Source organism: Salmo salar, chromosome ssa04, assembly GCF_905237065.1.
Source record: "Salmo salar chromosome ssa04, Ssal_v3.1, whole genome shotgun sequence".
Taxonomy (NCBI): Eukaryota; Metazoa; Chordata; class Actinopteri; order Salmoniformes; family Salmonidae; genus Salmo; species Salmo salar.
In genome coordinates, this window is record NC_059445.1 from 71739425 (window position 1) to 71752405 (window position 12981).

At 42.3% G+C, this 12981-nt stretch overlaps 1 protein-coding gene across 1 annotated transcript in view; it reads left to right on the forward strand.

The window, feature by feature from the left end:
- kirrel3a (kirre like nephrin family adhesion molecule 3a) overlaps positions 1–12981 on the forward strand; it is a 278710-nt gene that overhangs the window by 160598 nt on the left and 105131 nt on the right. Inside the window, exon 3 of the mRNA XM_014197820.2 lies at positions 11610–11759. Within this exon, the coding sequence (XP_014053295.1) occupies positions 11610–11759 (150 nt within the window). The remainder of the gene's footprint in view (positions 1–11609; positions 11760–12981) is intronic.

Below are 12981 nucleotides of genomic sequence, written 5' to 3' on the forward strand. Positions count from 1 at the left end.
GAGAAAGAGTTGATAGCCCTTCTATATAACGTGAGCTTCTGAAACACAGAGTCCTTCTTTGCTGATGTGAAGAAGAAACTGAATGAAAGAGAGTCCAGCGATGATAGTGAGGGGAAAAAGGTTTCCCATATTTTCAAGACCTGAGCTACTTAATTTATTTAATTAATTTATTTAATTTTTTTTTTTTTACAATTTAGTATATTTGTTTAGGCTTGGCCTATTTAGTAGGCTATTTCACAGCATAAAGCTATATTTGTCAGCATAAAGCTGAGTGACTCACTCATTCGTGGCTTTGGATCAAAATAAATTAGTACCAACATTCTTTCTGATTGTCTTTTATAAAGAAACGTTTCGACCAAGTTAATCTGCTCATGTCTCACATCCTGACCATAGTAAGTTGTTATTTTCTATGGTAGAGTAGGTCAGGGCGTGACAGGAGGTGTTTGTCTGTTTTTCTATTTCTATGTTCAGTTTCTAGTTTTGTATTTCTATGTTGGTGTTGTTTGGGTTGATCTCCAATTGGAGGCAGCTGATCCTCGTTACCTCCAATTGGAGGTCATATTTATGTTGATGTTTGTCCCACCTGTGTTTGTGGGTGATTATATTTTGAGTAGTGGGTTTTTTCTCTGCGTCACGGTTTGTTGTTTTGTTATTTCAAGTATTTGGTGTATTGCATTACGTTTCACGGATAAATAAATATGTGGAACTACGAACATGCTGCATTTTGGTCTGATCCTTCAGAAAGCCGTGACAGAATCACCCACCAAAAAAGGACCAAGCAGCGTGCCCAGGAGGAGCAGGGATCCTGGGCCAGGGAAAGGAGAGAATGGAGGACGTCCTGGACATGGGAGGAGGTAATGGCAGGGGACAAGACCCTGCCACGGAAGCAGGTGGAGACAGCGAGGGAGGAACGGCGACATTACGAGGAGCTAGCCCAACGAAGGAAGCACGAGAGGCATCCCCGAAGGAAGCACGAGAGGCACACGGGACGTTAGGCAGAGTCAGGATGGAGACCTGAGCCAACCCCGTGCTTACCGTGGGGAGCGAGTAACAGGGAAAGCACCGTGTTATGCGGTGATGTGCACTGTGTCGTCAGGGCGCACTCACAGGCCGGTGCGATCTGTGCCCGCGCCCTGCATTAGTCGAGCTAGGTTGAGCATCCAGCCAGAACGGGTTGTGCCAGCTCTACGCTCGAGATCTCCAGTGCACCTCCACGGCCCAGTATATCCTGTTCCTGCTCTACGCACTCGCCCTGACGTGCGTGTTACTGGTCTGGCGCCTCCTATGCCAGCCCCACGCATCAGGCCTCCAGTGCGCCTGCCCAGTCCGGGGTGTCCTGTTCCTGCTCCCCGCAGGAAATAACAAATACTTGTTATTTCAAGTATTTGGTGTATTGCATTACGTTTCACGGATAAATAAATATGTGGAACAACGAACGATCTTGTCGGCGATGGAGAGAAATAAAATGGGGCAGTTTGAGGCCATGTGGCAGAGAGCGATGTAGGCGCTGGAGTTGGGGGTGTGAGCAGGTGGGTCTGGGCAGGTGTGATGTAGATGTCGTTTGTATGTGTATGTTTTGTATTGTCTAATAATATCAAATAAAATCATACAAAAAAATAATGCATTTTGGTCTGATCCTTCAGAAAGCCGTGACATCATGTTATGTTTGTTCAATTATTTGTGACATTGTGGTTACAATGAAGAATGTAAAGGAAATTAATAAAATAATAGCATGTCATTTTTCTTCATTACATTTTTTTGTATGATTTTATTTGATATTTTTAGACAATACAAAACATACACATACAAACGACATCTACATCTACATCAAATCAAATCAAATGTATTTATATAGCCCTTCGTACATCAGCTGATATCTCAAAGTGCTGTACAGAAACCCAGCCTAAAACCCCAAACAGCAAGCAAAGCATGTGAAAGAAGCACGGTGGCTAGGAAAAACTCCCTAGGAAAAACTCCCTAGAAAGGCCAAAAACCTAGGAAGAAACCTAGAGAGGAACCAGGCTATGAGGGGTGGCCAGTCCTCTTCTGGCTGTGCAGGGTGGATATTATAACAGAACATGGTCAAGATGTTAAAATGTTAAAATGTTCATAAATGACCAGCATGGTCAAATAATAATAATCATAGTAGTTGTCGAGGGTGCAACAAGCACGTCCGGTGAACAGGTCAGGGTTCCATAGCCGCAGGCAGAACAGTTGAAACTGGAGCAGCAGCACGGCCAGGTGGACTGGGGACAGCAAGGAGTCATCATACCAGGTAGTCCTGAGGCATGGTAATAGGGCTCAGGTCCTCCGAGAGAAAGACAGAAAGAGAGAAAGAGAGAATTAGAGAGAGCATATTTAAATTCACACAGGACACTGGATAAGACAAGAGAAATACTCCAGATGTAACAGACTGACCCTAGCCCCCCGACACATAAACTACTGCAGCATAAATACTGGAGGCTGAGACAGGAGGGATCAGAAGACACTGTGGCCCCATCCGATGATACCCCCGGACAGGGCCAAACAGGCAGGATATAACCCCACCCACTTTGCCAAAGCACAGCCCCCACACCACTAGAGGGATGTCTCCAACCACCAACTTACCGTCCTAAGACAAGGCCGAGTATAGCCCACAACGATCTCCGCCATGGCACAACCCAAGGGGGGCGCCAACCCAGACAGGAAGACCACGTCAGTGACTCAACCCACTCAAGTGACGCACCCCTCCCATGGACGGCATGAAAGAACACCAGTAAGCCAGTGACTCAGCCCCTGTAAAAGGGTTAGAGGCAGAGAATCCCAGTGGAAAGAGGGGAACCGGCAAGGCAGAGACAGCAACGGCGGTTCGTTGCTCCAGCCTTTCCGTTCACCTTCACACTCCTGGGCCAGACTATACTTAATCATAGGACCTACTGAAGAGATAAGTCTTCAGTAAAGACTTAAAGGTTGAGACTGAGTCTGCGTCTCTCACATTGGTAGGCAGACCATTCCATGAAAATGGAGCTCTATAGGAGAAAGCCCTACCTCCAGCCGTTTGCTTAGAAATTCTAGGGACAATTAGGAGGCCTGCGTCTTGTGACCGTAGCGTACGTGTAGGTATGTACGGCAGGACCAAATCGGAAAGATAGGTAGGAGCAAGCCCATGTAATGCTTTGTAGGTTAGCAGTAAAACCTTGAAATCAGCCCTTGCCTTAACAGGAAGCCAGTGTAGGGAGGCTAGCACTGGAGTAATATGATCAAATTTTTTGGTTCTAGTCAGGATTCTAGCAGCCGTATTTAGCACTAACTGAAGTTTATTTAGTGCTTTATCCGGGTAGCCGGAAAGTAGAGCATTGCAGTAGTCCAGCCTAGAAGTAACAAAAGCATGGATTAATTTTTCTGCGTCATTTTTGGACAGAAAGTTTCAGATTTTTGCAATGTTACGTAGATGGAAAAAAGCTGTCCTTGAAACAGTCTTGATATGTTCTTCAAAAGAGAGATCAGGGTCCAGAGTAACGCCGAGGTCCTTCACAGTTTTATTTGAGACGACTGTACAACCATCCAGATTAATTGTCAGATTCAACAGAAGATCTCTTTGTTTCTTGGGACCTAGAACAAGCATCTTTGTTTTGTCCGAGTTTAAAAGTAGAAAGTTTGCAGCCATCCACTTCTTTATGTCTGAAACACAGGCTTCTAGCGAGGGCAATTTTGGGGCTTCACCATGTTTCATTGAAATGTACAGCTGTGTGTCGTCCGCATAGCAGTGAAATTTAACATTATGTTTTCGAATGACATCCCCAAGAGGTAAAATATATAGTGAAAACAATACACCTGCCCTGACCCACCTGCTCACACCCCCAACTCCAGCGCCTCCATCGCTCTCTGCCACATGGCCTCAAACTGCCCCATTTTATTTCTCTCCATTGCCGACAAGATCTTTCAACATTTGGATAATAAAGCATTTAAAGGCTGACATTGGTTGATTTTCAGTTTTTAAGTATATACGTTTTTTCAAGATGATTGATGAGAAAGGTATCGTCCAACCCATCTCATTGCACCCTTATATGCCATGTCTTGAAATATACACATTTCCATACTTCTGACAGACAAATTTGTAACTACAACGATAACTTTTGGACTTTATAATATTCCCAAAAGGCATGGATTATTATAACCTCATAAAAAATGAACCTTTAAGCCATTACATTTTTTGTTGACCAAATTCAAGACAGACGTTCCGCCAAGTTGGGCCTCTCACTTCCTCTTCCTCTCTGCACATACAAAAAAATAAAAATAAAAACATCAAACATTTTGTTTCACTTTTTGTTCACTATTTAGTGAAGGACATTGTAAGTTTGCACATTCAAAAGAAGAACATTTGGAAATATAAGAAGCCAGGAAGTGATATCACACTGACCTCTCACCTCTCTTTAGTTATAATGTTTTTAAAGGTTTATAATGTGCAATGTAAGTAAAAAAAAATGTAACTAACATTGTAAGCTAAATGTTTCATGATTTTTATGATGATTTGGTAACGTTTATTAACTGAGGTAGAAAAGGTGTTGACATTAGGCTACCAGTGCCATCTAGCTAGCTAGCTACATTAGTGAATGATAGTGAAATGCTAGCAAGCTAGTTTTTGCCACCCTGTGTTTCTACTAACTAAAGTAGTTATTTCTTTGAGTCTGAAATGGGGAATTGAATTTGAATAGTTTGAATCTGAATCTTTGTCAAATTCATTAAAGAAAAGTCCACCTGAAAATGTTTCTCCTGTCTCCTTATTTCTCCTGGTTAGCCTATTGTCTGCAAAGGTTGTTACATTGAAACTACAAAGTAATACACATTTCATTTCACTTCACTTTACATTAAGTTGCTTGCTACTGGGTAGGTATATTATAATTAAAAGTATATCCTATGTAGCTACATTGTTCTTATATTAGACTTGATTCGGTATAGCCTTTGATCCAGGTCATAACATAGAAATAAACTAATTGAAAATTACCAGTAGTTAATGACAGGGTGTGGCTTGTTACAATTGTTGTTACCAGGTCCTAGCCTATTTATCAACCCTGGCATTACATGTGGATTCAATGATAGCGGAACCTTGTAGTTACATGTAACAAGGTCAGAATTTAGTTTCATTTATTGACATGGTAATTGACCGGTGACTTTAAAACGTGTAATTACAAAACATGACTTACTTAGTGGAATAAGAAAATGTGTAGTAACATCAGTAGTTACACATGTGGATAAACCTTCACCAGTTGTGTAATAACAGATTCCTCAACATTCCTATTTTCATTTAATTACATAGTAAAGCCTATGTAACTACTAAATGAACACAGTTATTAGTGTATTAGTTACATAGTAATAGGAACAACTTAATGTAAAGTGTTACCCTCCTTTCTCTCTTCTTCTCCTTCCCTCCTCTCTTGGACACATCCTTTATCTGTGGCCTCAATATCTCTCATCTGTCTGTCCATCTCTCTCCATTCTGCTCTCTCCCTTAGTAACTGTCTCTTTGTCATGGTTCTCAATTGTTGTTGTGTCGCTCACATGTCCATTGATCTGCACTTTTTCCTTTCATTACCTTCACGTAATTGAAAAGAAATCCATGCGCGCTCTCTTCATCAAAAAGGTATCTGTCACTCGTCACATCGGTCCAAATGACAGAGCGATGCAATGGAGCAATGGAGTATTTAATTAGAGTTTGATCATTAATTAAAAGAGCCACTTCACGTGGCACAGGAGTCACAAACACTGATTGTGTAATTGCTGTTTTTCCAAATTCTCACAAGTGTTTCAAATGTATTTCATGGTGTGGCTTAATCAGAACCCTCTTCTGAATTATTAAACAAAGACAAATTAGGGGGGTTATATGCTTTTGCATAACGGGAGAGAAACATTGGGGATTGGGCCCAATCACAAATGTAAAATTGTCATAAGTGCAAGTGATATGGTAAATGGCCAATATTGCACAAGTTTCATCTGTAGGATCCACACTCAAAAAATGTATTCTCAAAGTAATTATATGCTATTTTATTCATTTAGAGCAGGGGTGGGCAACTCCAGTCCTCAAAGGCCTGATTGGTGTCACATTTTTCTCCATCACTAGCAAACACAGCTGATTAATCAAATTGCATTCTAAACTGAAGATCATCATTAGGTGATTATTGGAGTCAGGTGTGTTAGCTGGGGCAAAACTGTGACACCAATCAGGCCCTCGAGGACTGGAATTGCCCACCCCTGATTTAGAGGTAACAAGAGCAAAGACAAATGTTTTTGTTATACCATTATCAGTGTGTATCGATTACTGCTTGAGTACTATTACATTACTACCATAATTATTTTCTTTGTTGTTTCCACAATTCTCCTACTCCTCTGCATTAGCCATCTTACGACACTGCAGTTGTCGCGTGAGACGTATTTGAAAATTAACACCACAGCCAGAAAAACTGTTTCTCAATCTCCCAGAATATATTAAGCTCAACTAACCCTACACACCGACACTCCAAACTGCATCTGGGTTAAAGAAAATCAACATTTGAAAGTTGCAGCAATTTATGGCAGCATCTGCTGCTCTGCCAGATGGTTAAATCATGTTTTGCTAATTTCCAAAGCGTCAGCGTGTCTGCTTCCCCAATCTTTCCTCGGGCTGTTTTGAAGACAGTATCGTTGCTCTGATGGCTGCCAGAGGAAATTATTTCCCACAATCAGCTTTCAGAGCGTTGTGTAGTGTGTTGTTTAGATAGGTGAAGTCAAATACTGGATAAATCAGCATCAACAACCCACCTTACAAACTCTTTTACCCAATCAATGTCTTTGAGGAGACCTGATCACTTGACTAGATAAACAATTTGAATAAAATGTTCCATAACATCACTAGAGAGGACAGAAAATATACCTGGGGTTACAATATGGCAATGGACTACAGTTTGCGTACCATGCCATGGCATCAGATTTGTTTTCTTCTTCCACAAATCCTGTCATGCCAATCTGTTACATTGTCTTCCCCTGAAGACATGGTCTGCTTTTGCCTCAGTCCCTTGTTATATTTTGTCATGGATGGCGTTTTCATAATTGGGCCTGGGAGAACAATCCTTTCCCATTATGTCCATACAATCCCACTTCAGGTCCTTTTAGTAGCATCCTGGGACCCATCACCTGTGTCACTGAAGTGCAGTGTAATGACCGGGTCCCCAGGGGCCTCCTGGTGCTTAACCAAAAATCACTATCAGCTCAGAGAAGAGAAAGAGAGAGCTAGGGAGAGAGAGAAAGAGCGAGCGAGAGAGAAAAAAGAGAGAGAATAATAGTAAAGGTTGGGAGATTGAGAGAGAGAGAGAGAGAGAAAGAGAGAGGGAGGAGCTGTCTGTGTCTGTGTGCCTGCCATGGGGATAAATTCCACGTCTTTACGGTGGATCAATGATAGGGGGGGTCTAGTGTGAACTGGAAAGGCTCTCTCCCGGCAGTGTGAACTGTGGAAAGTGTTTGCTTTTAGAGACGACAGGGAAATTAGACCTCTTAGTCAACACAACAGCTATGTGAAGGAAGGCAGCAAGGCCACATACTGACACCGTACTATTGTCCTAATGGCTATCATAACTATCATCAGGAGCTAAAAGAGTGGCTTGAGCACTAAAGGATAATGGCACTTAAAGCTAAACATAATTACCATATTCGTCTGAATAGGACAGATTATGGCCATGAAGTGGTGTTGTAAATCAAAGGCCAAAGTCAATGAGGGAAAATTATATTTTTAACTGATAATGTTTAGTTTTCAAAAAAAGCTGAAGGAGGGGTCTGACTGTCAATGGCATCGACAGCACCCTAGCCTCTTGATTGCTCTCCCCGTGTAATTTGGACTCTTCCTTTTTCCACTTTTTGTAATCGGAGCAAGGGAGTGCTCGCTTTACATGTGGCCTTCACCTTCTCTCCTGTGTTCCCTTTGATCTGGCCCTACTCAGGTTGTGTCCCAAATTGCACCCTATTTCCTTTATAGTGCACTACGTTTGACCAGGGCCAATAGGGCTCTGGTCAAAACGAATTCACTATTTAGGGAATAGGGTGCAATTTGGGACGGACATCTGAAAGTGTTCATTTCCGTTTCCTCCCATTGATGTGTCAGTTAGGTGTCCTCACTCCTCCATACTGAAATACATCATCGTCCGCCAAAACCCTCTTCTATCTAAGTCACGGCATTGATCTAAGTCGAGTCTGACTAATCTTAATGGATCCATCGCCTTTATAGAGGTTATACCTGGGGCTATTATACATTGTTTGCCTTAATTGACAAGCTTTTGTCTTCAGCTTCTTCCGCCATTCATTCCCACTTGGTTTTGGGTCGTTCGCCTGACACTTGATCTCAGGTCTTAATGTATTTCTGGGATTGAATGTATTCTGTGCCTCCTCTCTCTCTCTCTAACACCCCAGGGGAGGAAAATTGGTTTCCTCAGGGATCTTATGTACAGTATATTAGTATTCACCAAAGAATCAAATCCCCTCTCAGAAATAAAATATGATTATATGTGCTTCCGGTAACACTTTACATTAAAGTCAAATCAAATCAAAGGTTATTTGTCACGTACACAGATTAGAATATGTTAAAGCAGATGCAACAAAATGCTTTTGGTCCTAGCTCCAGCAGTGCAGTAAATGTCTAACAGTACAATACTAATACACAAATAATGCCAAGGAAAAAAGAAAAGGACAAAAAAAGAAGAAAAAACAAGATATTAAGAAATGTCAGAACGAGCCGTCAGAGTCCCGGATATAAATTTGTGGTGTGTAAAGACACTATGGACAATATATAAACAGGAAAAATATACATACACTATACTGTATATACAAAAGTATGTGGACACCCTTTCAAATTAGTGGATTGTCTGTCCTTGGTTGCAACACTCACTTGTTCCAAACTGTCTCTGGATTCAACGTCAGCACAAGAACTGTTCGTCGGGAGCTTCATGAAATGGGTTTCCATGGCCGAGTAGATACACAGAAGCCTAAGATCACCATGTGCCATGCCAAGCGTCGGCTGGAGTGGTGTAAAGCTTGGACTCTGGAGCAGTGGAAACGCGTTCTCTGGCGGGATGAATCACGCTTCACCATCTGGCAGTCAGACAGACGAATCTGGGTTTGGCGGATACCAGGAGAACACTCCCTGCCCCAATGCATAGTGCCAACTGTAATGTTTGGTGGCGGAGGAATAATGGTCTGAGGCTGTTTTTCATGGTTCGGGCTAGGCCCCTTAGTTTCAGTGAAGGGGAATCTTAACGCTACACCATACAATGACATTCTAGACGATACTGTGCTTCCAACGTTGTAGCAACAGTTTGAGGGAGGCCCTTTCCTGTTTCAGCATGACAATGCCCCCATGTAGAAAGCGAGGTCCATACAGAAATAGTGTATTGAGATCGGTGTGGAAGAACCTGACTGGCCTAAACAGAGCCCTGACCTCAACCCTATCAAACAACTTTGGGATGAATTCTAGCGTCAACTGCGAGCCACCCCTAATCACCCAACCTCACTAATGCTCTTATGGCTGAATGGAAGCAAGTCCCGCAACATTGTTCCAACATCTGGAGGAAAGCCTTCCCAGAAGAGTGGAGGCTGTTATAGCAGCAAAGGGGGGACCAACTCCATATTAGTGCCCATGATTTTGGAATGAGATGTTGGACGAACAGGTGTCCACATACTTTTGGTTATGTATATATATTATATATATACTGTATATATAGGATGAGGGGATGAGATAGGGTTTGTACCTTAATGTAAAGTGTAACCCATTTGCTTCGTGAGAGGTTAAAGTAAAAATACCGTTTCATGCGTTTAATCAATTTCCTATGAGGGAAAACTGCTTCAAAATGTGGTTTTATGTTGTTATGCATCTTATTAACAGAGGTTAGCACAGTGTTCAGGTCCCCTTGGTGAATGTATTGAGAATGACCAACCAGCATTAACTTACAAAATCAGTAATGCCATTAACCATGAAATAGCTAATGAAATTCTAATGCTCTGGTCAAGACATATAGTACATGAATGCATTAGTGTATGTGAACAAAGTAAGACTACTAGGCCCTATACGTTGGCATCTGGTATATTATGTTGTTTGTATCAGCAGTGGTGTGGGAGTTAGTCTCTCCCAGCCAGCTCACTTAAGACTCCCCTACACTATGGCTCAGTAAAATGCTTCTATGATGATTTAGGCTTGTCATTGATCCCTTGGCAGTAGAATAAACAGCAGTATTTTAGAGAAAATCAATGAGCATTAATGTTATTTACTTTGCCCATTTGGGTTGAATGCTGCTTCCCCCCCCCAAAACCCACCTTACACCCCCTACCTGCCTCTTCCGGTCTCCTTATTTCTTAAAGTCTTTCAGTGTGCTCCTCCCTCCTCCCTTCATTCACCAGAGCAGGTATTTCTTTTCCTGTTTATCGGTCCTGGAAAATAAAGGAGGGATCTTGCAGCTTGACTTTGAACAGCGTTTTTTTTGTTGTGTTTTCTGAGAGAGATTTCTGCATTTTCTTTCTATAGTTGCTGCTGTTTTACCTCTCTGTTGTTTCTGTTCTTCATCCATCAGCCCTCCTTTGACAGCTCAAATTAACATTGTCAGTTTTGTGGATTTGTTCTTTCAAAATGGAAACTCCTCTTTGCGGTTCAATCCTTTGAATCCATCGCCTGAGTATCAACACACAGAATTCCCAAGGAAAGAAATAATAATTGCAGTTAGTGTATCACCTCTAACATTGTGTTATTTTTGTTATGTAACACATTCATACATAAGAATAGGAATCTCCACATCATAAATATAGACTACAGACTCATTACAGGCTAAAAGAGGCCGTATTATTTTCAATTCAGTGGATCCGATACAAAATGTACTTGCTTTGCTAAAAACAATATCCGATCTGTTTAGGGTGATGTTATTTCTTAATAAAATGCTCTATTAGATATTACATATCGCTCATTTGTTTTTCAACTGGGTTATAGTAGCTATTACGGCAGACACTGGACTCGACACAATTGGCGATGGGAGAATTGAATCCCCTCAAGGGCTGACAGCTGCTCAATTTATGTGCGGGAGGCCAGATTAATGCTCCATTTTTTTATTTGAGGAAGGAAAAACAAGAAAGTCCACCGTTCCCTTTCTTCTCTCCTCCTCCAAGGATAACTGTAGGTGGCCAGAGAAAGTAATTAGCTACTATACGTGCATCTTTTACCGTGCTAAAGATGTATAATCTTATAAGGAGTGGAAAGCAACAATAACACAGCCCACATCAAATATATAATTGTAGTGAGTGTGTGAGTGTGAGTGTGTGTGTGTGTGCGTATGTGTGTGTGAGTGTGTGTGCGCGTGTGTGTGCGTGTGACTGTTCTCCATTATAATTGTGTGTGTTCTCCTGAAAGGAATAACAAGCTCACTCTGAAAAACCAATTGTTGCTTTAATTGTGTTTCTTTAAACTAGTGGGCATTGCAATCCATATCCCTGGATAATTGGAAAACCTAGCGTGTAGACACACATAATGAAGGGGTGTGTGTGTGTGTGTGTGTGTGTGTGTGTGTGTGTGTGTGTGTGTGTGTGTGTGTGTGTGTGCAAGAGTAACAATGTGTGTTCTTGTGTTCCAGGCTACCCACGTTATGACATCGTGGGAGACCACAGCAAGGGTGAATACCACCTCTTGATTCAGAGAACTGAAATGCAGGATGACGCCTTCTTCGAGTGCCAGGCCATCCAGGCAGCTATCAGAACACGCCCCGCCCGACTAACTGTGCTCGGTAAGGATCGGCTAGAATACTATTTGGTTACATTCAAGATCACTAAATCATTGTGTATACAGTGGGAAGGCGTATCAGAATGAGTGAGTCTTGAGAGAACATCCTGTTCAAGGCCAAGTAACACTTGCAAAACAGTGTCAAACTGTTTCACAGCAGGTAGAAAAAGTAGTAGATCTGGGGCACCTGAAGAGTTGACATTTTAGATGACTTAGGCTGCGTCCCAAGTGGCACCTATATAGTGCACTACTTTGACCAGAGCCCCTTGAACAGGGCGGCAGGTAGCCTAACGGTTAGAGAGGCGAGCCAGCAGCCATTTCGAATCCCGGATCCAATGGGAGAAATCTGGCGGGAAGTGAGCTGGCAACCGGAGGGATGCTGGTATCAAATCTTAGATGCCATTGCCTGCCATTGTGCCCTTGAGCAAACATTTAACCCCCCACAGCAACGGCACCCAGTGTGGCAGCCCCCTGCAACTCTCCAAAAACATGTGTCTTTCGGATGGGTTGGGTTAAATTTCGGTTGGACTTTGTGTACAATTGACCAATAAAGTGATTTTAATCTTAATAGTGCCTGGTTAAAAGTAGTGCACTATATAACGAATAGGGTACCATTTCAAATGCACACGTAAAGTGAGCGAGAGGAAGGGATAGAGGGAAGAAAATGAGGAGAGCTGGGAATACTGTAATATTGAAATAGCTCAGTAGTCATTTGAAAGGTGAAGGGAACTGAATATGAATCGGCTAGAGATCAATCATAGATGCATCCTCAAATCAGGCTTAATGAGGTGATGCCAAATCCCCCCAATCTGTTTTCCATCAGCCATCATTTTGGGTGGGATCGATGGAACCCTTCGATGCAAACCCTTTGGGGCCTTGGGCAGAGGCAAGGAAGGAGCACCCTAATTAGCATTATCGATTCATCCTCCCTTGTTTAAACCATGATATATTCCAGAGGTATTAGTTCATTATTCCCCCCCTTAGTGGATGCATTTTTGCCCACTAATTTAAAGTTGGTTACTTAGTGGGGAGTATGAAGTGGCCGATCACAGGCAGGGAGAGGGGAGAGTTAAGATGTTGGCGATTCGGCTCCAATAGAATTATTAATTATAGATAAGGGCACCATATTGTGGGGGGAGGGTTTAGGTTTTTAGGGCAAGAGAGACAAATCATCCTCCTCCCAGGGCCTAGCCATTAGCATGACACTTAATCCCAGACAAATCGGC